This window comes from Siniperca chuatsi, linkage group LG9 (genome assembly GCF_020085105.1).
Source record: "Siniperca chuatsi isolate FFG_IHB_CAS linkage group LG9, ASM2008510v1, whole genome shotgun sequence".
NCBI classification, from domain to species: domain Eukaryota; kingdom Metazoa; phylum Chordata; class Actinopteri; order Centrarchiformes; family Sinipercidae; genus Siniperca; species Siniperca chuatsi.
The window spans coordinates 2,922,731-2,950,529 of NC_058050.1; the positions used below are offsets into that span (position 1 = coordinate 2,922,731).

The window sequence follows — 27,799 nt, forward strand, 5'->3', positions numbered from 1 at the left end:
TTAGTTAATTAAAAAGTTAATTAAATATATTTAAAACAAGAAACGTTAAATTAATCACTAAGCAGAATGGCCTCTGTCAGTGCTACATAATTATACAACATTTAATTTTAATTACTGATGTCAGAACATGTAATATTTGTATGTAGCAGTGAGTCTATGTATATATATATATATATATATATATATATATTTTATTTTATTTTATTTTATTTTTTTTTATCGTAACCTGCAAAGTAACTACTGTAACTACGTATAGCTGTCATATAAATGTTTTGGGATAAAAGGTGGCGAAGGATTACAACACTGCTTACATGTCAACAATTATTTAATTACAAAACTAATTCTATTTTAAGTTTTAAGAGTCTTGTTTCCTGTCCATCAAACTGATCCAGATCAGCCTGTCAGTCTTTCGAAGTGATTGCACACTAGAACTACCGACAAAAACCACAAGACGCTGGTCTTTTGAAAACATTTATGACATTTGACAAATGCTCGTCCACACTACAACTGGCCATCCACATTACACCATTAGTTTAACAGCCACTACTCACTGTGAAACAAAGATTCCCAAGATACAGAACTGTGATTGTTCTAAGAAATGCTGTTGCTCAAATATACTGGAATGTATGTAAAAACAAAAATGCACCTATTGCAAAAGTGTGCGGTTATTCATCTGTCATCACACAAAAACCACCTATCAGTCAAACACATAAGTGAGGCAGTGTATAAAAATACCAAAAAGACTTCTTATATGGTAATATAAAGCAGTGATGTCAGTAAGCCTCAAAACTAAAATCTGACTTCTTGCAAAGATGTGCAGGAGAGTTCTTATATAAATATGAAATACTACTTGAGTAAGAAGGATTATTTTAAGTCCTTGTTGAACTTTGAACAAAAATCATTTAGAGATGCTTCATAAAAGGACATTTGACAAAACCAACAACAATCAAGATCACACCGTGACTTGAACAGCCACTACTGTGCACTCAGTGTTACTAAAAATGTTTCCTCCATTTGGGAGATTACGACTGTTTCAAAGAAATACTGCTGCTAACAGAAATATAAACAATACAGTCATATGAAGGAAAACTTTACAATAAGAAACTGACGTCTCATTTTATGGAAAACATTTTACATTCAGTTGATAGATGTAGATATTGGAAAAGTGTATTTAATTCATAGGTGAACTCGTCTCCACAGGAGCTTCAGCTCGATGGTGTCTCCTGTGTATATTGATCCTCAGGCGTTTTTTCAAGTATGTGATTTGAGTAACTTTTCCCACAAGTGCTACAATAATACGGCTCTTCACTTCTGAGTTCTTGTGTATTTTCACCACAAACTCCAAGAACTGAATCATCTTCCACATATTTTGCAAATACAAGACTACTTGCCTGAATGCGATCTTCTGTGCTGTGCCAAATTGGAACCATTAACACATCTTTTCACGCAGATCGCACAAAGCTACAGCTTCTCACCAGTGTGGGCTCTTCTCATGTGGACTATCAAGTGACCTTTCTGTCTAAAAGATCTCCCGCATGTTTTGCAAGTATATGGCTTCTCACCTGTGTGGATTGTCATGTGTATTTTCAATACTGACATGTCACAGAATCTTTTCCCGCAGGTCTTGCAAATGTACGGCTTCTCACCAGTGTGGGCTCTTCTCAGGTGGACTATCAAGTGACCACTCTGTCTAAAAGATCTCCCGCATATTTTGCAAGTATATGGCTTCTCACCTGTGTGGATTGTCATGTGTGTTTTCAGTGCTGAAATATCACAAAATCTTTTCCCACAGGTCTGGCACAGGTACGGCCTCTCACCTGTGTGGTCTCTTCTCATGTGGACTTTCAAGTGACCGCTTTCTCTGAAATCTTTCCCACATGTTTTGCAAGAATATGGCTTCTCACCTGTGTGGGTTCTTATATGACCTGATAAACCTGATATCTGACTGAATCTTTTCCCGCAGGCCTTGCAAAGGTATGGCTTCTCACCTGTGTGGGTTCTCATGTGGACTTTTAACTGACCACTAACTCTAAAATCTTTCCCACATGTTTTGCAAGAATATGGCTTCTCAGGTGTGTGGGTTCTCATGTGTGTCTGCAATCTTGACTTATACTTCAAATCTTTTCCAAATGTGTCAGATTTTAAAGACTTTTTACCTGCGTGAGGATTACGGTGAATCTCTGACATGGCAGACTTGTGTACAGTGTTACTGTGGCTTCTGCGTTTGCGATCTGGATTCTTTTGTTTTGGCTCTGCATCTCTAGTTGATCCTGAGTCTTCATGCTTGCCTCCTTTCTGATCTTGGCTCTCAGCTACATGACAGTCGTGAGAGACGAGCTGGTGGTCACTTTTCGGTTCTGGTTCACTGCGGTCACTTTCCTCGTAAGCAGGAGTCAACATAAAGGTATCAGTCTCCTGCTTCAGTACAAGCTGCTCTCCCTCCTGCCTGCTACAGAGTTCCTCCTGTTCCTCTTTAATCTGTGGAGGCTCTGGGTCCTCTTGGTCCAGACTGGAGTTCCTCTCCTGAATACAGAGCTGCAGATCAGCCAGAACATCCTCCTCTGCACAGACATGTTGCTGTGGGAGCTCTGGAGGGACAGAGAACAAAAAGAATAGGCCTCTGTGATGGTAACTAAAAAAATACAGACACATGAGGAAATGAGAACCAGTATATATTTAAACAATCTGGATTATTTATAAATTGAATCCCTCCGTTTTGTGTTAGTTAAAAAATTTTATCTAAAAAGATTTACACACCTATGCTGTGTAATTTTATTTCGGGTTTCCAAATAATATCCAGTAGGGATGTTCCTAATGACTAATTTTCCTGTCAATTAAACGGAAATTTAAATTTAAACTAGTCGACTCGTCTAAAACTAAGAAAACATTCAGAAAACAGTCAAAATTTAGCACAATTTAATCAATAAGGTTAAATATTGTCTGAAAAAATATTGCAAGTATTTAAGAACCATTTGAAGGAGGAAGGGGCTGCCACATACAGCAGGAGGCCAGGCATTTAATTGACTCATTGCGCACATCCCTAATATCAAGAAGTCTGCGCTGATGAAGACTGTGGGGACTGAGTCGCCAATCACTGGCCAGCAGAGGGCTCACCTCCTGAATCACCTCCTGAAAACCAAGAGAATGCAGCTCTGAGGCACCAGTCTAGCCAAGTACCTGGACTCGTTGCAGCATTAAAGGAGATGAAGCAAGCCAACGCCGAGCTCCGCCAACAGTTCCAGACTCTGGTGACTGAGCTGAGAGACCCCCACAGACCTGCCACACCACAGCCACCTCCACACTCACGCCTGCCACCAAGCACAGACGACTGTGGGAAAAAAAAGATATCACCCAGCACCGGGCCTGATACAGTGCATCCTGCTGGCCGCAGAGAGGCACACCTCTCCACTCCTGGCCCTGGTGACATGCTGGCAGAGGATTTCTCCCACTTCAGAGTTTCACACCAGGTGGAAGAAGGCCCCTCTCACTCACTCATACTATTCTACCCATCCTCGAGCAAGCTATCCCTGTGCAGACCAGTGGGGCCAGAGTACCCAGCACACACTATTCTGTACACCACGTGAGCCATGGTATGGGTATACAGATGGAACAACACCATCCTCCGGGGAACAGGGAAGGCAGCCGAGACAAGTACTCCTGCACCCCCGCTTGCCAGGAGCTGCAAATACAGACAAGTTATCAGTTACACGTGACTTTTGCTACACGTCTGCTGTGGCAGAGATCTGCAAATGCGTGTGGCAATTTGCAAATGTGTGTGTGTCTCAGTTGCTAAACAGCCTACATACCACCAGTCAGCAGTAGCACCCACATTGCTGGGCTGGGTAGTGGTTGTGAAAATGCAATCTGCATGGATGTATTATAAGAACTAGCTGTCATATGTCAGCCTTGGGGGAATAAAAGTAAAAGAATGCAAAATAATTTAGCTTACCATTTTCAAAGATAAAATGGAAAGCGCCTTCAAATGAGGATTTTCTAAAAAAATTGTAAATTTGTACTCTAGTTGGTACAAATAAATTCTTTGACAGGCACTCTATTAAGTTATTTTACATTCTTCTACTTATATTCCCCCAAGGACGACATATGTCAGCTAGCTTGGAAAATAGCTATATGGGGCACTGAATTTGATGGATTTACTGTTTATCAGACCACACATGAGACAAGCATTGGTTGGAAAAATTTTATTCTTGGGGCTAGACCTTACTACTGTAAAAAAAAACACAACTTTATTCATTGATTTGGGTGGAACTGGATCATATTTTAAGGAGAAAATATTTTCTGGTTTTCCCTCTAATGTCCTCTGTCTCAACTCTCGGTGATTTACGTGTTTCCTGAAGGACAGATGCTTTACTTGTTGTTAAAAGTGCTAACTGCTGCTAACTTTAGCTGCTGTTAGCTAGCTCAGCCCGGTTGGGAGTTTGGAGCATTTGGGGAATGTGGTGCTGTTCACACTACTAGCACAGGAGCTCTGGACCGCCGAGAGAAGGATGTTTTCATGGCCAACGTTACTGTATTTCTTGTCGTCAAACTGGTCTCTGTCGGCCTCGGAGGTTGTGTTCACTGTGAGGCTGCTGAGCCTGGTTCTGGTTCCCATTCTGGCGCCACTCCCTGCCCGCATTCCCTGCTCAACCCCCCCCACCCCGGGTCTCAGAACATCCTCCTCCAGGTGGTCCAAAGTTCCTATACTAGCGGTGTAAACAACACCAACACTGCCCTGCTTTTCCGAGCTCCCAGTCCATCCGGGCAGAGTCCGCTTTCAGGTTGGTAGGTAGAACCAAAGATGCTCTATAATAGAAACGTCTCTGGTAGAACTGTTAATTAACAAAATGACTTAACGAGAAAGTGACAAAAGTGACATATTTACTTACTTATTTGTCTACACATTCATAGATCTACGTACGCATTTACAGATTTGTCTACACATTTACAAATCTCAATACACTTGCATATCTGAATACAGATTTGGAGATTTTTTACACTTGCAAACACAGATTGTGAATACACATTTGCAGATTCCTATACACATTCACAAATCTCAGTACGCATTTAGAGACTATTTTACACATTTACAAATCTGATTATGCGCACACGGATTGAGATACAGTTACACAACTCTCCACTCACATTTGTAAATAGTTCTGTTACAATAATAGCCCCATATGCCTTCCATTCAGGACTTATACATGTCCAGAGTTGCTTGTGCTGCACAAGGTGAATGAGAGAGCAGAGGGCACAGCTCCGGAGACAGCCACGGCAGAGAACTGTCTTTTGAACACCGCCAGCAAGGTCCTGTACATTGACTGCCCATCATACAACTGCAAGGTGCTCCTGAAGATCAGCAAGGTTATTATAAGGAACGGCAACAGGTCACTGGAGGCATATGTGGTCCGAGGTCTCCATGCAGCAGCAAGAAAGGTAGGCCTAAAAGGCAAGAGAGCAAGAAGCAAGAGTTTGACCTCTGCACAGTCAGACAGGAGATGTAGGTGCTTCATGGGGCAACGGCATCTTTCACTACATCCCCTGTTGCAGAGCCAAAGGAGAAATTCCAGATCCAGAGTGCATTCACAGCTGAGCAGCTGGGGCTGGCCAAGCACACTCATCCCGTCGGTACACTGCAGCAGAAGTACAGACACTTAACTGGGTTGCCTCTTCAGTCGTTGAACAGAGTTCACCCAGTACTACTGATCGGCTCTGACTGCACACACCTTATAACCTGTTCGTTTGGCCCGGTCAGAGGGCCAGCCGTGGTGAGAATACGCCTGGGATGGACTCTACAAGGCCCAGCTCAAGACATCAAGCGCAGCCTTGATGCACCACATTGCTTCTTCACGTCCACATTGTCCCCAATTGACCTATTCTCTCATGTGGAGAAATTGTGGCAGATGGACGTGCTTCCTTATCGCGGGGAGAAGTTGACCATGAGATCACGTCAAGACCATGCTTCAAGAGCAGACGGTGAAAGTGGACGTTGACGACACATAGCAATACGACACACCGCTCCTGCGAGTCAAGAACATGCCTCAGCTGCATGCCTCACTGGAAGCTGTGCAGCCACAGCTTAGAGGCATTGAGAAAAGGTTGATGAAAGGCCCCAGAGCTAGCTGCTGCCTACCAGGCAGAGATTTGCAAACTGGAAGAAGCAGGCTATGCTGTGAATGTAGGGCCAGATCAGGTGAAGAAGACAGATGCATGGTATATACACACCATATAGTCCATCACAATGGAAAGAACCGGGTGCTGTATAACTGCTCCTTCCAATATCAAGGCCACAATCTAAACAAGCTCCTACTGCCAGGTCCTCCCTTAGGCCCCTTGCTACTGGCCTTCAGCAATGACATCCGCAGGATGTTTCACCAAGTGCGGCTGCTCCCGACAGAAAGACCAATGCTGCGGTTCCTGTGGAAAGATCTTAAGCAAGTCAGCTCACTGAGTGTGTGAGAGTGGCAAGAACTCCCCTTTGGAACAACCTGCAGTTCCTGCTGTGCGATATTTGCAGTGCAGAAGCATGTGATGGACCACAGCCAGCCAGAGGAGGACATCCGAATTGCCATAGAGAAGTCATTACATGTTGTTAACTGTCTACAGAGCCTGACATCATGAGAAGCTACTAGGGCTCTGGTAGACAAACTGTGCCATCTCCTGGCTGAAAGGGGTAAGTAATGATCCCTCCATCATTAACCACCTCCCCTCTGAAGCCACGTCAGACAGCTGTGAGCTATGGCTCAGCCACAGCCAGCCCGATGTCCAGGTGTCAGCCAAACTCAACACCCGAGTGCACTCATATTTATCTCGGGTGACTTCAACCATGTCAAGGGTGGGATGACCCACAGCTACCTGAAGACCTGCTGTGTTCATGCCGTTCGTGGGAGGTTGAGCTGGAATACCTGCCAAAGATAATGCTGCCGAGGTGCTATGCCAGCCCTGAGATGGACCAACCCAGCAGTATGAGAGATATTCATGTGTTCGCCAATGCTTCAGAGCAGGCATATGGATCCGTGGCTTTTCTTAGGACTGAGAACCCTCAGGGCAAGTTGGAAGTCTCCTTCCTCGCTGCACAGTCCCACTTTGCCCCCAAGAAGCAGCAGTCCATCTCTCACCTGGAGCTGTGAGCTGTGCCTCACTAGTACACAGCTCTCCAAGGAAATTGACCCTCCTCATTCGTAGCCTCACACTATGGTCTGACTCATTGACTGTTCTCATGTGGTTGTTGTCAGACTCGTGTCGCTACAAAGTTTTTTGTAGGCACTCGAGTGGCTGAGGTGACAGGATCTGCTACATGGCGATACGTGCCATCAGGGGACAATCCAGCAGATGACATCACCCAAGGACTACTCTTCTTGACCTGGTTGATGGTAGTATGTGGGACCCATGGCCCATCATTCCTGAAGCGGCAACCAGAGGAGTGGCCTGAGCGGCAGTGCTCACCCCACAACAAGCCAGAGTTGAAACAACCTGCTGTTGCTGTTCTGGTAACTTCAGTTGCATATGTGCCAGATCCACAGCAACACCAGACCCTGAGTAACTACCTGGAAGTCACTGCCCGCCAGCTGCATGGGGTGGCAGATCCTGGAACCCCTGCAGCAGCTGATGACTATGCTGTTGCCGAACTGGAAGCTCTGGGACAGTGGCGAAATACAGCCGCCTCATGTCACTCGTCCCAGAACTCGATGAGACCACAAGATTCATCAGGGTGGGAGGATGTCTACACTGCAGCAGCAACCTTGCATCAGACACAATTTACCCCATGGTCCTTGACTATCAGCATCCCTTCATCAGGCTGATCATAGCTGTCAAGCTGCATAGCCTGAAAGGGAAAGGCCTCATGAGCTCCTTTGCCCACCAACTTGAGCTTCAAGACCAACTTGCCAGCCAGCAGATTTTAGATTTTTTTTTTATTTTATAAGCTTTTTGTAACTATTGTTAACTACTGTAACTACATATAGCTGTCATATAAATGTTTTGGGGTAAAAGGTGGTGAAGAATTACAATACTGCTTACATGTTGACATTTATTTAATTACAAACTGATGCTATTTTCAGTTTTTAGTCTTAAACTGTATCCAGATCAGCCTGTCTTTTTAAGTAATCGTACACTAGAACTACTGACAAAACCACAAGACGCTGGTCTTTTGAAAAACATTTATGACATCTGGCAAATGCTCTTAAGCACACGACAATTGGCCATCCACATTACACCATTAGTTTAACAGCCATTATTGTGCACTCACTGTGAAACCAAAATGTTTCCTCCATTTGGGAGATTATGATTGTTTGTTGTAATACAGTAATACAGTCATATGAAGGGAAACTTTACATTAAGAAATTGACATGTTAAGGAAAACATTTTACATTCAGTTGAGAGATGTAGCTATTGCAAAAGTGTATTTAATTCATAGGTGACCACATCTCCACAGGAGTTTCAGCTAGATGGTGTCTGCTTTTCAAGTATGTGATTTCCGTAAAACTTTTCCCACAAGTGCTGCAATTATGCAGCTCCTCACTTCTGTGAGTTCTTGTGTGTTTTGACCACAAACCAGTGGATCTGAATCGTCTCCCACATATTTTGCAAATACAAGTTACTTGGCTGTATGTGATCTGCTGTGCTGTGCCAAACTAGACGCATCAACATATCTTTTCCTGCAGACTGTGCAAATGTACGGCCTCTCACCAGTGTGGGCTCTTCTCATGTGGACTATCAAGTCACCACTCTGTCTAAAAGATCTCCTGCATGCTTTGCAAGTGTATGGCTTCTCACCTGTGTGGATTGTCATATGTGTTTTCAATGCTGAAATGTCGCAGAATCTTTTCCTGCAGGTCTTGCAAAGGTACGGTTTCTCACCTGTGTGGTCTCTTCTCATGTGGACTTTCAAGTGACTAACTCTGAAACCTTTCCCACGTTTCACAAGAATATGGTTTCTCACCTGTGTGGATTCTTAAATGTGCTTTCAGTGCTGAAATGTCACTGAATCTTTTCCCGCAGGTCTTGCAAAGGTACGGCTTCTCACCTGTGTGGGTTCTCATGTGGATTTTCAAGACACTGCTAAGTCTTTCCCACGTTTTGCAAGAATATGGCTTTTCACCTGTGTGGATTCTTATATGACCTGATAAACCTGATATCTGACTGAATCTTTTCCCGCAGGTCTTGCAAAGGTACGGTTTCTCACCTGTGTGGGTTCTCATGTGTGTCTGCAATCTTGACTTATACTGAAAATCTTTTCCACATGCGTCACATTTTAAAGACTTTTTACCATCTCTAGTTGATCCTGAGTCTTCATGCTTGCCTCCTTTCTGATCTTGGCTCTCAGCTACATGACAGTCGTGAGAGACGAGCTGGTGGTCACTTTTCGGTTCTGGTTCACTGCGGTCACTTTCCTCGTAAGTAGGAGTCAACATAAAGGTATCAGTCTCCTGCTTCAGTACAAGCTGCTCTCCCTCCTGCCTGCTACAGAGTTCCTCCTGTTCCTCTTTAATCTGTGGAGGCTCTGGGTCCTCTTGGTCCAGACTGGAGTTCCTCTCCTGAATACAGAGCTGCTGGTCAGCGAGAACCTCCTCCTCCTTACAGACATGTTGCTGTGGGAGCTCTGGAGGGACAGAGAACAAAAGGAATAGGATACTACTGTGACTAGCTGCAGTTACATGGACAATATTTCTTCAACCTGATTGAAATCATTCTGATTAGAGATTCTAATTTAACTGTTTACATGGACGCTAAATAAAGTGATTCGATAAGATGTGCGTGCCCCAAAGCATTTAATCAGAATAGAACTCTTGTGGTTCCTCCCGCTGTGAAGCGTCTAATCTGCCGGAAATATAAACAGAAGATGTTCTGCTGTTCTGTTTCTGTTTCAATCCTTGCTGCATTCACATGGATTCAGGCAGACGGTAGACGGCAAACCAGACAACATTTTAGTGGACGAGACGGTAAAGTTAGGTGATCAGCACAGAGCTGGGTGGAATACCAGGTAGATAATATTGAAAGTGTGTTATGCTATATTAGCTTAGCGAGCTATCTGGCTAGCTATTAACTTTGTGCAGCCGACATCACCATAGAAACATATCGTCATGCGTGTTTGGTTTCGTCGTCCTGCCATTCCATCAGACTGTTTTCCCATGCCGTCCAGAAGGTGTTGTCTGCCTGAATCCATGTGAATGCAGCACGGTCTCCAACAAAAAAATGTTGTCTCGGCCACAGACCAGTTATGTTTTGCTACCGCCATGTTTCTGTCCCTCCCAGAAACTTGTTCACGTCACCTAATGGTAGCCCCACATGGGTCAAACATGCACAGAAAGAATATATGTATTTCAACCAGACAGAAACGGTCGGATTAAGCGTTACATGGTTATTAAGCGCTACTATTTTTCCAATGAACGAATTATCAAAGGTTTACACCACCCCTTTCAACCTTCCGATCGGGCCGGATCGGGCTGGATCGGGCCGGTCTCTTCCGATTGAGGTGGTTACAAGAGGCATTTTTATTCTGATTGACCTTATTCCAATTATTAGTGGAATATTAGGGTCCGTGTAAACACAACTATTTATTTATTTAGGATCCCCATTAGATATTACTGCAGTAACAACTATTCTTCCTGGGGTCCACTCAAGACATTCAAACATCACATTATATATATTCAACAATATCAACAAAATGAAATAAATATATAATGGCTCTCTTACATTCAGTAAATGGTTAAAACAAATAATAGTTAGTAAGATGGGTATATATAGTATAAATAACTGCACAATACCACTAGTATACAGTGAAGCATTACCCAAGTTAGCACCACAAGTCTAATCAACCATCTCATACAAAATCTCATATGTAGCCTAAACTGATTTATTTCTGAATAATTGTCGTTCTTAATTTCTTTTTAAAACTGATCTAACTGGTAATCGCGTTTAAATGTAGTGGTAGTTTGTTTCAGTGTGACACAGCTCTATACATTACAGTTTTCTTTAAAGCATTGGTTTTAGGTAAAGGTAATGTAAATCGTCACATGAAGGCATATCTAGTGTCATAATAATGTCTATCTCTGGTGTGTGTTATCTGTGAATATAAGTATGTAGGTTTTCCTACGGCACAGATGGTTCCTATATACTGCATCAGGCTACATGCCAGTCTCTCTTCAACTCTCATGACAGCCTGGCATGCATCCCTTCCACATAGTGCCTCATTGAGCAGTTAAGAGCAAGGCGGGCAGCTCTGTTTTGAGTGAGCTGGATCTTATTAAGCTCTTGTTTTGAGGCACTAGACCAGATTGCAGAACAGTAATCGATGTGGGATAAGACTAAAGATTGTTTTACTTATTTAATTGTTATTTCTATTCAAAAGTAAGCGGACCTTCTGATGAGATGCCTCTACTCATTTTAGCATCCATATTATATTAATGTGAGTTGACCATGAAAGTGTTCCCTCAATTGTGACACCCAACAATTTTCCCTCTTTAACCTGCTCAGTGGCTACCCCTTGCAAAGTGATACACAGCTCTTGATCTGTCCTTAGAGCTTCGCCTGGAGCCAAATATCAGGCTCTTGGTTTTTGAGATGTTCAACTTTAGCCTGTTTTCAGAAACCCAATCAGAAGCCAGCATCAGCTCTTCTTGAAGCATTTTGTTAAGCTCCTTGGTATTTTCTGCAGATGCATATATTGTAGTATCATCAGCATAAATACACATGGTAGATCATTAGTAAATATGGATAAAAATGAAAAATAAGACTGTCCTAGCTGACAGCTGTAGTAATATACCATCCAGATTATCATAGCCACACGGTTTATCACATTGCAGTGACAAGAGAAGCTTTTCCATTTCTTCTGTTTACATTAATAAATTCAAATTTGCACTTTTTGTTGTACATAATATGTTGTTTAATTAGTGACTCAGCTGACTCAGACAGCTTACCAGTCACTGGCAACATTTGATTTCTTATTTTATCCACTTTACCTATGAAGTAATTATTAAAATAATTAGCTATACCCTGAGGTTTCAATATAAATCCACCACTAGATTCAATAAATGAGGGAGTTTTATTCACTTTATATGATTACCCATTACTTCATTAAGGGCTGTCCATAACTTTTTGCTGTCACCTTTAATTTCCTAAATCTCGGATTGATAATTTTGCTTTTTCTTCTGTTTATTAATTTTTGTGACACCGTTTCTCAGTGAACTGTAAACAGTTGCATAAATAATTGTAAGGCAGCTTCAGTATAAGTTAATTTAAGCACATTATCCCACTGTATCTTTTTCATGCCATCAACAAATGCGTTTTCACATTTTCTTTGTATTAATTGTTTTGTATATAACTTTAGGCCCCGCTTTAGGAACCTTTGTTTTCCTTGCCACTGTAATGAAGTTGTGATCACTGAAGCCTACTGGTACAGATACAGCCTTAGAGCACATCTCCACTGAATTTGTGGAAAAATGATGTATGCGAGTTGAAGAGGACATTCTTGAACACCTGGTATTAACTCTTGTTGGTAGATTCACAATCTGGGATAAAAGACATACAGTAGCTACTTAACATGTACAAGTATTGGAGAACCAGTCAATATTAAGCTTTCCAACTAAACATGTTTCTCTGTCAGTATCAGTGACTGTCTGTAGCATTGTGCATATGTCCTTGAGGTACTGTGTATTAGAGCCAGGTGGTCTTAGTTCTTGCATATTGTTTGTTAGGCTACAAATGTTGACTTGGGCAATTCTTAGTCGTTTATTTGGTTATTTTATAGATATTTACTGGCTAATGACAGTCTGTGATGGTAAAAAAACAATCGCAGAGGTAATGAGTACCGTCATAAATAGTTAAACAATCTGCATAATATAAAATCGAATTCCTCTGTTTTATGTTACTACAATAATGACGTTTTACACACCTATCCTGTGTAACTTTATTTCGGGTTTCCAAACGATATCCAGCAGTCTGCGCTGACGGCAGATCTCTTCCTCGTACTCGACGATAGTTTTTCTAAAAACTCCGAATATTTCTTCAGCAGCAGCAGTCAGTCGCTCGATGATGAACTCTCTCAAACACTCAACTGAAGACATTGTGGCTTAATTACAAATGAAATTTCAAAACGTGCAGCTAACGCTAGCGCTTGTATTGTTTACTTCCGCTGGATGTCACACTTTTTACGTTCCGACAGTGGAAGCGCGGGAGCTTTAAGTTCCGCTTTCAACTGCCGGCATTTTATTCAAAACTTTTGTTTGTTATCAGCAGCAAGGATGTACATCTACCTCGCTTTATTCCACAAGGACATTTGGTGCTCTTTTCTGAACTACTACTTTTAACTGACACAAGTCTTTTTTGTTACTTTGCGGATAATAATTTTGCACAAAAAACAAATAAGCAGTGGTGGAAGAACTATTCAAATTAATTAAGTAGAAATACCACAGTGTAATTCACGGTGCATTTATAGTATTAAGTAAAAGTACAGAAGTACTATTAGCAAAATATATTTAAAGCAAGAAACGTTAAATTAATCACTAAGCAGAATGGCCTCTGTCAGTGCCACATAATTATACAATATTTTATTTTTATTACTGATGTCACAAGATGTAACATTTGTATGAATCAGAATCAGAAATACTTTATTGATCCCCGTAGGGAAACTCTTTGTTACAGTAGCAGCGAGTCTATGTTGAATAGTTTGACAAAGCATTATATTTTATAAGCTCATTATGTTGTTTATTGTAACTACGTATAGCTGTCAAATAAATGGCTTGGGGTAAAATGTGGTGAAGGATTACAATACTGCTTACTTGTCATGTTAAAAAATATTTAATTTCAAAACTGATGATATTTTCAGTTTTTAGTCTTGTTTCCTGTCCATCAAACTGATCCAGATCAGCCTGTCAGTCTTTCGAAGTGACTGCACACTAGAACTACTGACAAAAACCACAAGACACCAAAACATTTATGACATTTGACAAATGCTCTTATCCACACAATTGGCCAAAGTTTAACAGCCATTATCGTGCACTCACTGTGAAACAAAGATTCCCAAGATACAGAACTGTGATTGTTCTAAGAAATGCTGTTGCTCAAACATACTGTAATGTATGTCAATACAAAGACGCGCCTATCGCAAATCTGTGAGGTTAAACACAGTAGTGAAAGAAGTAATCAGATGAATAAATGAAAATGCTCCACTAGAATGTGAAGGAAGGGTATTAAAAATTGTAATCTAAAAAAATGAGACAAATGAAGTGGAGTAAAAAGTACAATATTTGCCTCTGACATGTAGTGCAGTAGAAGTAAAAAGTTACAACAGATGCAAATACTCCAGTAAAGTACAAGTACCTCAAATTTGTACCTAAGTACAGTACTTGAGTAAATATACTTAGTTACATTTCACTACTGGTTATTCATCTGTCATCATACAAAAACCACTTATCAGTCAAACACATAAGTGAGGCAGTGTATAAAAATACCAAAAAGGAGGCATGTTCACATTTAATAGGACTTCTTATATGGTAATATAAAACAGTGATGTCAGTAAGCCTGAAATGAAAAGATGTGTAGGGGGCTTCATACAGAACTCTGAAATACTACTTGAGGTAGATGGATTTTAAATCCTTGTTGAACTTTAAACTAAAAATGATTCAGAGATGCTTCATAAATAGACATTTGGCAAAATCAACAACAATCAAGATCACACCGTGACTTGAACAGCCACTACTGTGCACTCAGTGTTAATAAAAATGTTTCCTCCATTTGGGAGATTACGACTGTTTCAAAGAAATACTGCTGCTAACAGAAATATAAACAATACAGTCATATGAAGGGAAACTTTACAATAAGAAACTGACGTCTCATTTTATGGAAAACATTTTACATTCAGTTGACAGATGTAGATATTGGAAAAGTGTATTTAATTCAGAGGTGAACTCGTCTCCACAGGAGCTTCAGCTCGATGGTGTCTCCTGTGTATATTGATCCTCGGCGTTTTTTCAAGTATGTGATGTGAGTAAAACTTTTATCTACAAGTGCTGAAATTATGCGGCTCTTCACTTCTGTGAGTTCTTGTGTGTTTTCACCACTAGAACTGAATCGTCTCCCAGATATTTTGCAAATACAAGACTACCTGCCTGTATGCAATCTGCTGTGCTGTGCTAAATTAGACGCATCAACATAGGTTTTCCCGCAGATCGTGCAAATGTACGGCTTCTCACCAGTGTGGGCTCTTCTCATGTGGACTATCAAGCCACCACTCTGTCTAAAAGATCTCCCGCATGTTTCACAAGTATATGGCTTCTCGCCTGTGTGGATTGTCATGTGTGTTTTCAGTGCTGAAATGTCAAAGAATCTTTTCCCGCAGGTCTTGCAAAGGTACGGCTTCTCACCTGTGTGGGTTCTTCTCATGTGGACTTTTAAGTGACTACTAACTCTGAAATCTTTCCCACATGTTTCACAAGTATATGGTTTCTCACCTGTGTGGATTCTTATGTGACTTCTCAATTTTGACATTTCACTGAATCTTTTCCCGCAGGTCTTGCAAAGGTACGGCTTCTCACCAGTGTGGGTTCTCATGTGGACCTTCAAGATACTGCTACTTTTTAAATCTTTCCCACATGTTTTGCAAGAATATGGCTTCTCATCCGTGTGGATTCTTATATGAGCGGTCAAATCTGATGTCTGACTGAATCTTTTTCCACAGCTGCTGCAAGAATATGGCTTTTCAGGTGTGTGGGTTCTCATGTGTGCCTGCAATCTTGACTTGTACTTAAAATCTTTTCCACATGCGTCACATTTTAAAGACTTTTTACCTGCGTGAGGATTACGGTGAATCTCTGAAATGGCAGACTCGTGTACAGTGTTACTGTGGCTTCTGCGTTTGCGATCTGGATTCTTTTGTTTTGGCTCTGCATCTCTAGTTGATCCCGAGTCTTCATGCTTGCCTCCTTTCTGATCTTGGCTCTCAGCTACATGACAGCCGTGAGAGACGAGCTGGTGGTCACTTTTCGGTTCTGGTTCACTGCGGTCACTTTCCTCGTAAGCAGGAGTCAACATAAAGGTATCAGTCTCCTGCTTCAGTACAAGCTGCTCTCCCTCCTGCCTGCTACAGAGTCCCTCCTGTTCCTCTTTAATCTGTGGAGGCTCTGGGTCCTCTTGGTCCAGACTGGAGTTCCTCTCCTGAATACAGAGCTGCTGGTCAGCGAGAACCTCCTCCTCCTTACAGACATGTTGCTGTGGGAGCTCTGGAGGGACAGAGAACAACAGGAATAGGACACTACTGTGATGGTAAAGGAAAAGATGCAGACATGCGAGGAAATGAGTACCAGTATTTATTTAAACCTGGATTACATATATCAATCGAATTCCTCTGTTTTATGTTATTAAAATAATGAAGTTTTACACACCTATCCTGTGTAACTTTATTTCGGGTTTCCAAACGATATCCAGCAGTCTGCGCTGACGGCAGATCTCTTCCTCGTACTCGACGATAGTTTTTCTTAAAACTCCGAACATTTCTTCGGCAGCAGCAGTTAGTCGCTCGATGATAAACTCTCTCAAACACTCAACTGAAGACATTGTTGCTTAATTACAAATGAAATAATTAGCGGCGCTGCGAATACAATAACGCCTTCCAGCGAACTCAAAACATGTAGCTAAAGCTAGCACTTGTATTGTTTATTATTGTTTTCTTCTTCTTCTTCTGCTTCTTCCGCGATTTTACTGGCGGACTACAAACCAACGTTGAAGGTGCATGCCGCCACCTACTGTATCGGAGTGTGTAACATCATGACTTTAACCAAAACTAACAAACGGAAAAAACAAAACAAAAAACTTTGTAAAGATTTTATACTCTAGATATTATATTAGATTTAACAATGCACCTAATTTTATAGTCATAAGTTTTGTTTCTTAAATCTTAACTGCAAAGTAACTATTGTAACTACGTATAGCTGTCATATAAATGTTTTGGGGTAAAAGGTGGTGAAGAATTACAACACTGCTTACATGTTGACAATTATTTAATTACAAAAATTGATATTTTCAGTTTTTAGTCTTGTTTCCTGTCCATCAAACTGATCCAGATCAGCCTGTCAGTCTTTCGAAGTGATTGCACACTAGAACTACTGACAAAAACCACAAGACGCTGGTCTTCTGAAAAATGAACATTTATGACATTTGGTAAATGCTCGTCCACACGACAGTTGGCCATCCACATTACACCTTTAGTTTAACAGCCACTACTCACTGTGAAACAAAGATTCCCAAGATACAGAACTGTGATTGTTCTAAGAAATGCTGTTGCTCAAAAATACTGTAATGTATGTAAATACAAAGACACACCTATCGCAAATCTGTGAGGTTATAAATATTTTTACTGAACTGAAAATTTTGCTGCATGTTTTGCAAGAATATGGCTTCTCACCTGTGAGGACGCTCTGGTGTCTCTGCACTACTTTTCCATGCATCACATTTGACTTTTTACGTGTGCACGTATCACGGTGAATCTTTAACATGGCAGAGTTATATACATTGTTAGTGTGACTATTGATTTTGTGAGGACTTCTCTGTGGTTTTGGATCTGCGTCTCTAACTGATACGGAGTCTCAGTGCTATTCTTTAAAATGAGCAGGCATTAACTGACAACTGTTTTGATAATCAATTCATGTTTTAAGTCATTTATCAAGAAAAAATGTGGCTTTTATTCTGTTGGTCAGTTAAAGGGAGATTCTTTTGTCTTGGATCCAATGAAGTTGAAATCAACCAGGCCACGAGTCGATTATTAGTTAAGGCTGGTTTATTTACACACACGGTCAGACCCAGAGTAGAACCAAAGTACCATCCAGAATCTGCCCCGAGGTAAGGCAGACACAGCTTATATAGTACTGAGTCAAGTAAATCCACGTGATAAGGGTACACTCTCTGTCAGAGTGAAAAATATGGTTACAGTGACACCAGCTGTTCTTCCAGCTAACCAGGGGAACCTTCAGGTCCATCCATACATACTGAATCAGGTGAATAATACAGACACTGTAACTTATCAGAGATAATCAAAGACATAAAAGCTGATATGAAATTATTATAAGTATACAAAAGCATAGTAAATATGGTTATCTTATGTCATCATACAAAAACCACCTATCAGTCAGACACATAAGTGAGACAGTGTAAAGAAATACCAAAAAGGTTGGCATGTTCACATTTAATAGGACTTCTAATATGGTAATATAAAACAGTGATGTCAGTAACCCTCAAATGTAAAATCTAACTACTTGCAAAGATGTGTAGGAGGCTTCATATAGAACTGTGAAATACTACTTGAGGATTTATCCTTTAACTTCCACATGAAACAAACTTCAAGGACTGCCTTCTTAACATTGGCTGCCTACGTAACATTGCAAAATCAGGGACACATCCTGTCTCAAAATGATGCCGAAAAATGAGTCCCTGCATTTGTTACTTCTAGGCTGGATTATTGCAATTCCTTATTATGAGGCTGCCCGAATAAGTCCCTTAAGACTCTCCACTTGATCCAGAATGCTGCGGCACGTGTACTGACAAGAACCGGGAAAAGAGATCATATTTCTTAAATATTAGCTTATCAGCACTGGCTCCCTGTAAAATCCAGAATAGAATTCAAAAGCCTTCTCCTCACCTACAAAGCTCCTAATGGTCAGGCACCATTGTATATTAAAGAGCTCATAATACCTTATTACCCCACTAGAACACTGCACTCCCAGGATGCAGGGTAACTTGTGGTTCCTAGAGTGTCCAAAAGTAGAATGGGAGCCACAGCCTTCAGTTATCAAGCTCCTCTCCTGTGGAATCAGGTCCCAGTTTGGGTTCGGGAGGCAGACACCATCTCCACATTTAAGAGTAGGCTTAAGACTTTCCTCTTTGATAAACTTATAGTTAGGGCTGGCTCGGGTGAGTCCTGAACCATCCCTTAGTTATTCTGCTGTAGGCCTAGACTGCCGGGAGACTTCCCATGATGCACTGAGCTCCTCTCTCCTCCTCTCCCTCTGTATACATTTTTATCTCATTACTGCATGTTACTAACTCAAATCTATATTTCTGCCTCCAGAGCTGCAGAGTCTGGCTCTGTGGTTGTGGGCCACCTGCTGCCCCCGTGTTCCTGCTCGACAACTGCTACTACAGTTGTTGTTATTAGTCTTATTACTATTATTATCATCATTATTATTCCTATCACTATCATTTCTATTATTATTATTAATTATTATTATTACTTTGTTAACATTACAACTACCATTAAATTATTATTTTAAAATTCTAGGTGGAATTTGCAAATTAACTGTATTTGAACCTTGACGCCTTTTCAGGTGTAAACCACCAAATGCATTATTACTGGATCAGATTGTAAGTTTACAATCATGTCTCTGTGTCTTTGATCGATATGTTTTTCATCATCAGTTACTGGCCCCTGGGTTTTGTCAGATTAAAGCTAAACAAATGTATTTAAAGTGGAAAGTAGGCAACACAGTCAGATTCCATCACTTCATCATCCATTAAACAAATGTAAGTCTGGTAAATGATGAATTAATAGACAACACAGAATAAAAAGTTATGGACACTTTCCCCGCTCTCGGGCTAAAAAAAAAATTGCACAGTCCGCATGTACATGTACGTCCACTGGATTAAAATGGAGGCTCTGCCTTTTATTTACCTGTTGCCCTGGTGAATCATACTATTGGAGCTCCATTGATGATGGCTTTTTTCATTCACCATGCACGAGCTTAACTTGGATCGGACATACTCAGAGTCGATTGAACTGACTCTGACCGGCTGTTCTGAAACAGGTACCTGAAATCGTCAACCACATATGTTCCCGCAGGTCGTGCAAAGCTACAGCTTCTCACCTGTGTGGGCTCTTCTCATGTGGAACATCAAGTGACCACTAAGTCTGAAATCTTTCCCGCATGTTTTGCAAGAATATGGCTTCTCGCCTGTGTGGATTGTCATGTGTATCTTCAACGTTGACATGTCACAGAATCTTTTCCCACAGGTCTTGCAAAGGTACGGCTTCTCACCTGTGTGGGTTCTCATGTGGACCTTCAAGTGACCACTGACTTGAAACATGTTTGCAAGAATATGGACCTGTGTGGATCTTTTGAGCGGTCAAATCTGATGTCTTAGTGAATCTTTTCCCGCAGGCCTTGCAAAGGTACGGCTTCTCACCTGTGTGGGTTCTCATGTGTGCCTGCAATCTTGACTTGTACTTAAAATCTTTTCCACATGCGTCGCATTTTAAAGACTTTTTACCTGCGTGAGGATTACGGTGAATCTCTGACATGGCAGACTCGTGTACAGTGTTACTGTGGCTTCTGCGTTTGCGATCTGGATTCTTTTGTTTTGGCTCTGCATCTCTAGTTGATCCTGAGTCTTCATGCTTGCCTCCTTTCTGATCTTGGCTCTCAGCTACATGACAGTCGTGAGAGACGAGCTGGTGGTCACTTTTCGGTTCTGGTTCACTGCGGTCACTTTCCTCGTAAGCAGGAGTCAACATAAAGGTATCAGTCTCCTGCTTCAGTACAAGCTGCTCTCCCTCCTGCCTGCTACAGAGTTCCTCCTGTTCCTCTTTAATCTGTGGAGGCTCTGGGTCCTCTTGGTCCAGACTGGAGTTCCTCTCCTGAATACAGAGCTGCTGGTCAGCGAGAACCTCCTCCTCCTTACAGACATGTTGCTGTGGGAGCTCTGGAGGGACAGAGAACAACAGGAATAGGACACTACTGTGATGGTAAAGGAAAAGATGCAGACATGCGAGGAAATGAGTACCAGTATTTATTTAAACAACCTGGATTACATATATCAATCGAATTCCTCTGTTTTATGTTACTACAATAATGACGTTTTACACACCTATCCTGTGTAACTTTATTTCGGGTTTCCAAACGATATCCAGCAGTCTGCGCTGACGACAGATCTCTTCCTCGTACTCGACGATAGTTTTTCTAAAAACTTCGATTATTTCTTCGGCAGCAGCAGTTAGTCGCTCGATGACAAACTCTCTCAAACACTCAACTGAAGACATTGTTGCTTAATTACAAATGAAATAATTAGCGGCGCTGCGAATACAATAACACCTTCCAGCGAACTCAAAACGTGCAGCTAACTCCGGCGCCTTTTCGGGCTTTTCTCATTGTTGCTCCTCGCACCCCGGTCCTCCTGCCTGTGACCCGGAAGTCGACCTCAGCGCGTCTCCTTGAAGGCCGTCTCAATTCCTAAAATGCGTCTCGAGGAGAGAGGAGGTTCGCCGGAGGAGCTGTGAGTGAGGACACACCGGTGCATCCTTTGCGGAAGTCTTTTCTGCACGTGTTGTACACAAGAGGCGTCACACAGCTGGAGCAGACAGACTTCCAGATGTGATCCTTTTGTTTTCACAAGTGGTATTAATGATTTAAGATGATCAAACTTTCTGCCCTTCACCGTTTCCGCGTAAGGTGCGCTGTTCTAACCGCAGTTCACCTTGATATTAATTGCGTTTTTGTCGGCTACACCCAATTGAACTGCTATCGTGACGTGATGTTTACAGCTGCAAACAGCTGCAAACGTCCCATTATTATATCAACAACAGCATGCTCTTCTCAGCACTAATCTGCTGTATTTCATGTTGGCATATAGTTTATTGCCCATTATGTTGTCTGCAAATGCTGCATTTGAGATCAATTTTACTTTGTCAGTGTGTTTGTGTATTCCTATATAACTCAGTCACTTATATAACTGTATATCCCTCAATCACACACACACATATATATATATATATATATATATACACACACTGTATGTCACTTTATCTGTATAGTACTTTTCATACAAACATTTGCAATGCTTCACACAATAAAATATATAAAGGCTATATACTGTACGTGTGTGTGTTAAATAAAAGGAAAAAGTGTGACATCCGTACATTCTTGTCTCATTGACACGTTGAGTTATGATCACCTGACAGAGATAACTAAACAAACCTAGCCCATAACAGTGGACAGATGATGCAGCTGACGTCGCTTTAAAATGACGTCTCATTTCGTTAAATGCCTGTTGCCTCGACTCCTCTCTCCTTTTTTTTTTTATTAATATTTATTTCAAAAACCATACAGGCTTATTAAACATTCAATATTTCAAGAAGAGCAGGTCGAACAATTGAACAAAAATGAAACCAAGAACAAAGAAAGCCATAATTACAAAGTTACAGGGTTCAAAGAAAGAGCTTCCAGATTATTACATAGCCAAAGTGCATTCCTAGAGTTACAGACATTCAAAGACTCTTTTAAAGATGACATATCATGAATAAAAACATTAAATAAAGGCTTAATATTGCCAAATTTACATTTGTGAATGAAAAAAATTGCCATAACAATCATGCTATTAATTGTTAAATCTTTTGATTTGTCCTCCAGTACAACGCCAAATTTAACATCATTGTAATTGAAAGAACGGACACCTAAGTTGTTTTGATAAACCCAAATACAAAAACTATCCCAAAATATCTTTGAATAAACACACGAGAAAATGAGATGCTCATCTGTTTCAATGTTAGCTAAACAAAAAGTACAAACATTGTCTTCAATATTAAATTCTGAATGTAAAAATTCTTTGCATGGATAAACATTATTTAACAATTTGAAACGTACCTCTTTAGAACTCCTCTCTCCTCTCCCGCACCTCCTCCTCCAGCGTCTCCGGTGGGAGGGACTGCGACGCGAGGAGGTACAAACTGAGAAATGAGAAAGGCCTTTTACTTCCGCTGGATGTCACACTTTTTAAGTTCCGACAGTGGAAGCGCAGGAGCTTTACGTTCCGCTTTGAACTGATATTTTATTCAAAACTTGTTTATTATCAGCAGCTTGGATATACATCTACTGAACTGCTACTTTTAACTGACAGACGACTTTTTTGTTACTTTGCGGATGATAATTTTGCACAAAAAACAAATAAGCAATGGTGGAAGAAGTATTCAGATTAATTAAGTCAAATGTTAGTTAAGTAAAAGTGCAGAAGTATTATTAAATGGATTAAAATATATTTGAAGTAAGAAACATTAAATGAATCATTCTGCAGAATGGTGTCTGTCAGTGCCACATTATATAACATTTGATTTTCATTGCCGACGACATAACATGTAACGTGTGTATGTAGCAGCGAGTCAACGTTGAATAGTTTGACAATGCATCTTATTTTATAAGCTCGTGGTTTTTTCATTTTAACCTGCAAACTAACTGTTGTAACTATGTATATCTGTCATATAAGTGTTTTGGGTCAAAGGTGGTGAAGAATCACAATACTGCTTACATGTTGACAATTATTTCATTACAAAACTTTCAGTTTTCAGTCTTGTTTCCTGTCCATCATACTGTATCCAGATCAGCCTGTCAGTCTTTTGAAGAGATTTCACACTAGAAGAAGATACAGAAGACTGTAATTGTTCTAAGAAATGCTGTTGCACAAACATACTGCAATGTATTGTTGTGGTTCCTAGCCGATACCCCCTCCAAGCAAGGATATATTACCTAATGACGGCTGACTGATGGCCTATGACCCCGGTATCAGGCCGGACCATCTACCTACGCAGTTAAACATTATGTTAGAGCCTGCTTAAGAGACCTTAGTTAACTGTTGAAAACCAGCTTGGTTGTATCACTTCTTTCAGGCCCAAAATGTCTTAGTAAATGTTCAGAGACAGGCTGGATAGCAACCGAGTGTATGTGCTGCAGTTTAGGAGAATCTGGTGGTACCTCAAATAGTCTGGGACTGCCTGAGGGAGACTCGAGACTGGGTTCAAGAGCCTCGCCCGGTTTACCGAGGCGGAATCAAGCCTCTTACAACCCTATCACTTTAAACAAAAACTCAGATTTGATTCAAAACAAATCCTCCGTTCACATATTATCAACCAATCATCTACACATCAACACCCCTAGCAGCCAGTCAAAGTCAAATCAATAGCTGTAACAGCAGATCAAATACAATTCAATGCCTTCTGGAACTAATCAAATTCATGACAGTATTTTATAGCAAGGAATCAAATATAACTCAATACCTTTAGACACCAATCTGTGAGTATTCTATAGTATTAGCAACAATCTCAAAATTATTCAGTAGTATTAACAACAAATCAAATATTATTCAACAATATTAGCAACAAATCGTAGAGTTGACCTATAACTGCTCAATCATGCATCAGGTATTGGAACTGAGGGATGTAATTTTAGCAGCAAACTGTTCAACACCAATTTGATTATTTTGCATCAAATAATTACTGAATTTGTCCACCGATCCCAAGGAGAACAATACCTTTTAGATGTTAGGCTGTCGCAGTCGGCGTTCAGAGAAGAGTCCTACAGAAACTGTATTCTGACTGTAGAGTATACAGTCTGTTTTTATTTAAAGCTGCACAAATCTGATATGGATTATCAAAATACTCTATGCAAAAAGCAAAAGCTTGCTAAAAATGCTATATTAACTGGTAACAAAAACTTCCCTCTCTACCTCTCAACAAAATGGTCAATCAAGAATATCAAATCTAAAAGAGTCTAGTCCACAGAGACTAGAACAGCAAAAACCAAAATGAAAAAAGAAAAAGAACAAGCTGTTATCAGCAAGCCATTATTCATTTTAAGTATGCATAAAGTTGGTATATAAAAAGGTGTTGATGTCAGTCACAACCTGAAGACACTTATACAGGATGTTTTGCACAGCGAGAGGCCCCTAGTTCAACCGCCTGCTCAACTGGAGGTGAGAACTTAACCTTTAGCACAGGTCACACAGATGCTGCAACTGTTGGAGCAGGATGTTGTGGTCAAGTACGTGCTACTGTTCGCGGTGGCAGGTGCTGCCAGAATTCGTGAAGACATGGCATAAACTGTCAGATGTGCAAACAGTGCGTGTCATTCTTGTGTGTCCGCTGTCATTGTTTAATTACTGTCCTCAATTGTATATCATAGTTCCGTGGGGGATATCAAGGGGTGAGGCTCGACCATACTCCATCCAGCCGGACCCTCAACAGTATGTAAATACAAAGACACACCTATTATACATCTGTCATCATACAACAATTACAGGTTTTTGTGTCAGTCAGACACATAAATGAGGCAGTGTATAAAAATAACAAAAAAGGAGGCATGTTCACATTTTATAGGACTTTTTATAAGTTAATATAAAACAGTGATGTCAGTAACGCTAAAATGTAACATCTGACTTCTTGTAAAGGTGTAGGAGTCTATGGCTGCGTTTCATTAGTAGTTCCACTTCCCTCAGCCCTTGGTATTGTGTAACAGCATACGTTACACAGAGGACACTTGCTACGGGTTTATATCTTGCAAAACTGCAATTTTCCCATGCGTTTACAGGTAATGTTGGGAATAAAGAAACCACACAAGCTAAACAACAATCCAAGTAAATACTAACTGCAATTAGTTATATGGCATTTTTCAGTGAATGACATTTTTCATACATTTTTCTTTTAGGAGTTTTATAAACATTACTGCCACCTAACCATGGATGTATTTTCTTGCAACAAATGCGTAAGTGCAATGCATTTACACCTCAGAGTGACCATCGTTGTGGACTCGCTCCCTCGGCCCTCCGGGGGTCGATCTCACCAAGTTTACTTCAGTTTTTCAGACAAATGGAGACACTTATGATGGCGGCAGGGATTCCCCCGAGGGCAAGTGCCGAGGGGAACGAGGGCTTGTTGAATAACTAATGAAACGCAGCCCTTATACAGAACTCTGAAATACTACTTGAGGTAGAAGGATTTTAAGTCCTTGTTGAACTTTGAACTAAAAATGATTCAGAGATGCTTCATATACGGACATTTGGCAAAACCAACAACAATCAGAATCAGTAACTCTTTGTTACAGATCACATCAGAGAAACTGACGTCCCATTTTATGGAAAACATTTTACATTCAGTCGAGAGATGTACATATTGGAAAAGTGTGGTTCCTTCATAGGTGAACTCGTCTCCACAGGAGCTTCAGCTCGATGGTGTCTCCTGTGTATATTGATCCTCGGGTGTTTTTTCAAGTACGTGATGCGAGTAAAACTTTTCCCACAAGTGCTGCAATTATACAGCTCCTCACTTCTGAGAGTTCTTGTGTGTTTTGACCACAAACCACTAGAACTGAATCGTCTCCCACATATTTTGCAAATACAAGACTACTTGCCTGAATGCAATCTGCTGTGCTGTGCCAAATTAGACGCATTAACATACGTTTTCCCACAGATTGTGCAAATGTACGGCCTCTCACCAGTGTGGGCTCTTCTCATGTGGACTATCAATCCATTACTCTGTCTAAAAGATCTCCCACATGTTTTACAAGTATATGGCTTCTCACCTGTGTGGATTGTCATGTGTGTTTTCAATGCTGAAATGCCACAAAATCTTTTCCCGCAGGTCTTGCAAAGGTACGGCTTCTCGCCTGTGTGGATTCTCACGTGGACTTTCAAGTGACTACTTTCTCTGAAATCTTTCCCACATGTTTTGCAAGAATATGGCTTCTCACCTGTGTGGATTCTTATATGACACGATAAACCTGATAACTGAGGAAATCTTTTCCCGCAGGTTTTGCAAAGGTATGGCTTCTCACCTGTGTGAGTTCTTATATGACCTGATAAACCTGATAACTGAGGAAATCTTTTCCCGCAGGTCTTGCAAAGGTACGGCCTCTCACCTGTGTGGGTTCTCGTGTGGACTTTCAAGGCATTGCTAGTTCTTAAATCTTTCCCACATGTTTTGCAAGAATATGGCTTCTCACCTGTGTGGGTTCTCATATGACTTGATAAAGCTGATATCTGAATGAATCTTTTCCCGCAGGCCTTGCAAAGGTACGGCTTCTCACCTGTGTGGGTTCTCAGGTGTGTCTGCAATCTTGACTTATACTTAAAATCTTTTCCACATGCGTCGCATTTTAAAGACTTTTTACCTGCGTGAGGATTACGGTGAATCTCTGACATGGTAGACTTGTGTACATTGTTACTGTGGCTTCTGCGTTTGTGATCTGGATTCTTTTGTTTTGGCTCTGCATCTCTAGTTGATCCCGAGTCTTCATGCTTGCCTCCTTTCTGATCTTGGCTCTCAGCTACATGACAGTCGTGAGAGACGAGCTGGTGGTCACTTTTCGGTTCTGGTTCACTGCGGTCACTTTCCTCGTAAGCAGGAGTCAACATAAAGGTATCAGTCTCCTGCTTCAGTACAAGCTGCTCTCCCTCCTGCCTGCTACAGAGTTCCTCCTGTTCCTCTTTAATCTGTGGAGGCTCTGGGTCCTCTTGGTCCAGACTGGAGTTCCTCTCCTGAATACAGAGCTGCTGGTCAGCGAGAACCTCCTCCTCCTTACAGACATGTTGCTGTGGGAGCTCTGGAGGGACAGAGAACAACAGGAATAGGACACTACTGTGATGGTAAAGGAAAAGATGCAGACATGCGAGGAAATGAGTACCAGTATATATTTAAACAATTTGGATTACATATATTAATCGCATTCCTCTGTTTTATGTTACTACAATAATGACGTTTTACACACCTATCCTGTGTAACTTTATTTCGGGTTTCCAAACGATATCCAGCAGTCTGCGCTGACGACAGATCTCTTCCTCGTACTCGACGATAGTTTTTCTAAAAACTCCGAATATTTCTTCAGCAGCAGCAGTTAGTCGCTCGTTGACAAACTCTCTCAAACACTCAACTGAAGACATTGTTGCTTAATTACAAATGAAATAATTAGCGGCGCTGCGAATACAATAACACCTTCCAGCGAATTCAAAACATGCAGCTAACGCTAGCGCTTGTATTGTTTACTTCCGCTGGATGTCACAC

The 27,799-nt window shown here is 41.1% G+C and overlaps 3 protein-coding genes across 8 annotated transcripts; all 3 read right to left on the reverse strand.

Annotated features, from left to right (window-relative positions):
- Positions 1–458: 458 nt before the first annotated feature.
- Positions 459–13,142, reverse strand: LOC122882268 (zinc finger protein 436-like). Of its 2 annotated transcripts, none has more exons than XM_044209482.1 (3): positions 12,890–13,142; positions 9,266–9,598; positions 459–2,588 (listed from the first exon to the last, which is right to left on the reverse strand). In XM_044209482.1, exons 1-3 carry the CDS (start codon positions 13,059–13,061, stop codon positions 1,462–1,464), a joined length of 1,632 nt encoding a protein of 543 aa, XP_044065417.1. In that variant the 5' UTR covers positions 13,062–13,142; the 3' UTR covers positions 459–1,461. The 2 variants fall into 2 exon arrangements, with proteins under 2 accessions (XP_044065417.1, XP_044065418.1); XM_044209483.1 differs by lacking the exon at positions 459–2,588 and adding an exon at positions 2,638–3,679.
- LOC122882270 (zinc finger protein OZF-like) lies at positions 8,751–27,799 on the reverse strand. Of its 5 annotated transcripts, XM_044209489.1 has the most exons (4): positions 27,507–27,795; positions 26,910–27,341; positions 22,620–22,702; positions 20,103–20,682 (listed from the first exon to the last, which is right to left on the reverse strand). In XM_044209489.1, the coding sequence occupies exons 1-4, from the start codon at positions 27,676–27,678 to the stop codon at positions 20,515–20,517; spliced, it is 855 nt and encodes a 284-aa protein (XP_044065424.1). In that variant the 5' UTR covers positions 27,679–27,795; the 3' UTR covers positions 20,103–20,514. The 5 variants fall into 5 exon arrangements, with proteins under 5 accessions (XP_044065421.1, XP_044065420.1, XP_044065422.1 ...); XM_044209486.1 differs by lacking the exons at positions 22,620–22,702; positions 26,910–27,341; positions 27,507–27,795 and adding exons at positions 8,751–9,117; positions 20,848–21,641; XM_044209485.1 differs by lacking the exons at positions 20,103–20,682; positions 22,620–22,702 and adding an exon at positions 19,382–20,059 and having other exon boundaries at positions 26,447–27,341; positions 27,507–27,798.
- On the reverse strand, positions 13,779–16,679 carry LOC122882271 (zinc finger protein 664-like). The gene is made up of 2 exons (XM_044209490.1): positions 16,377–16,679; positions 13,779–16,214 (listed from the first exon to the last, which is right to left on the reverse strand). The coding sequence occupies exons 1-2, from the start codon at positions 16,546–16,548 to the stop codon at positions 15,097–15,099; spliced, it is 1,290 nt and encodes a 429-aa protein (XP_044065425.1). The 5' UTR covers positions 16,549–16,679; the 3' UTR covers positions 13,779–15,096.

Excerpts from the sequence above, each read along its gene's own strand:
- LOC122882268 (XM_044209482.1), bottom strand. The coding sequence starts at position 13,061 with ATGTCTTCAGTTGAGTGTTTGAGAGAGTTCATCATCGAGCGACTGACT. Across the intron at positions 9,599-12,889 it reads AATAAAGTTACACAGGATAG|AGCTCCCACAGCAACATGTC; the intron begins GTGTGTAAAACG and ends CTGTCCCTCCAG. Across the intron at positions 2,589-9,265 it reads CTCAGGATCAACTAGAGATG|AGCTCCCACAGCAACATGTC; the intron begins GTAAAAAGTCTT and ends CTGTCCCTCCAG.
- LOC122882271 (XM_044209490.1), bottom strand. The coding sequence starts at position 16,548 with ATGTCTTCAGTTGAGTGTTTGAGAGAGTTTATCATCGAGCGACTAACT. Across the intron at positions 16,215-16,376 it reads AATAAAGTTACACAGGATAG|AGCTCCCACAGCAACATGTC; the intron begins GTGTGTAAAACT and ends CTGTCCCTCCAG.
- LOC122882270 (XM_044209484.1), bottom strand. The coding sequence starts at position 27,678 with ATGTCTTCAGTTGAGTGTTTGAGAGAGTTTGTCAACGAGCGACTAACT. Across the intron at positions 27,342-27,506 it reads AATAAAGTTACACAGGATAG|AGCTCCCACAGCAACATGTC; the intron begins GTGTGTAAAACG and ends CTGTCCCTCCAG.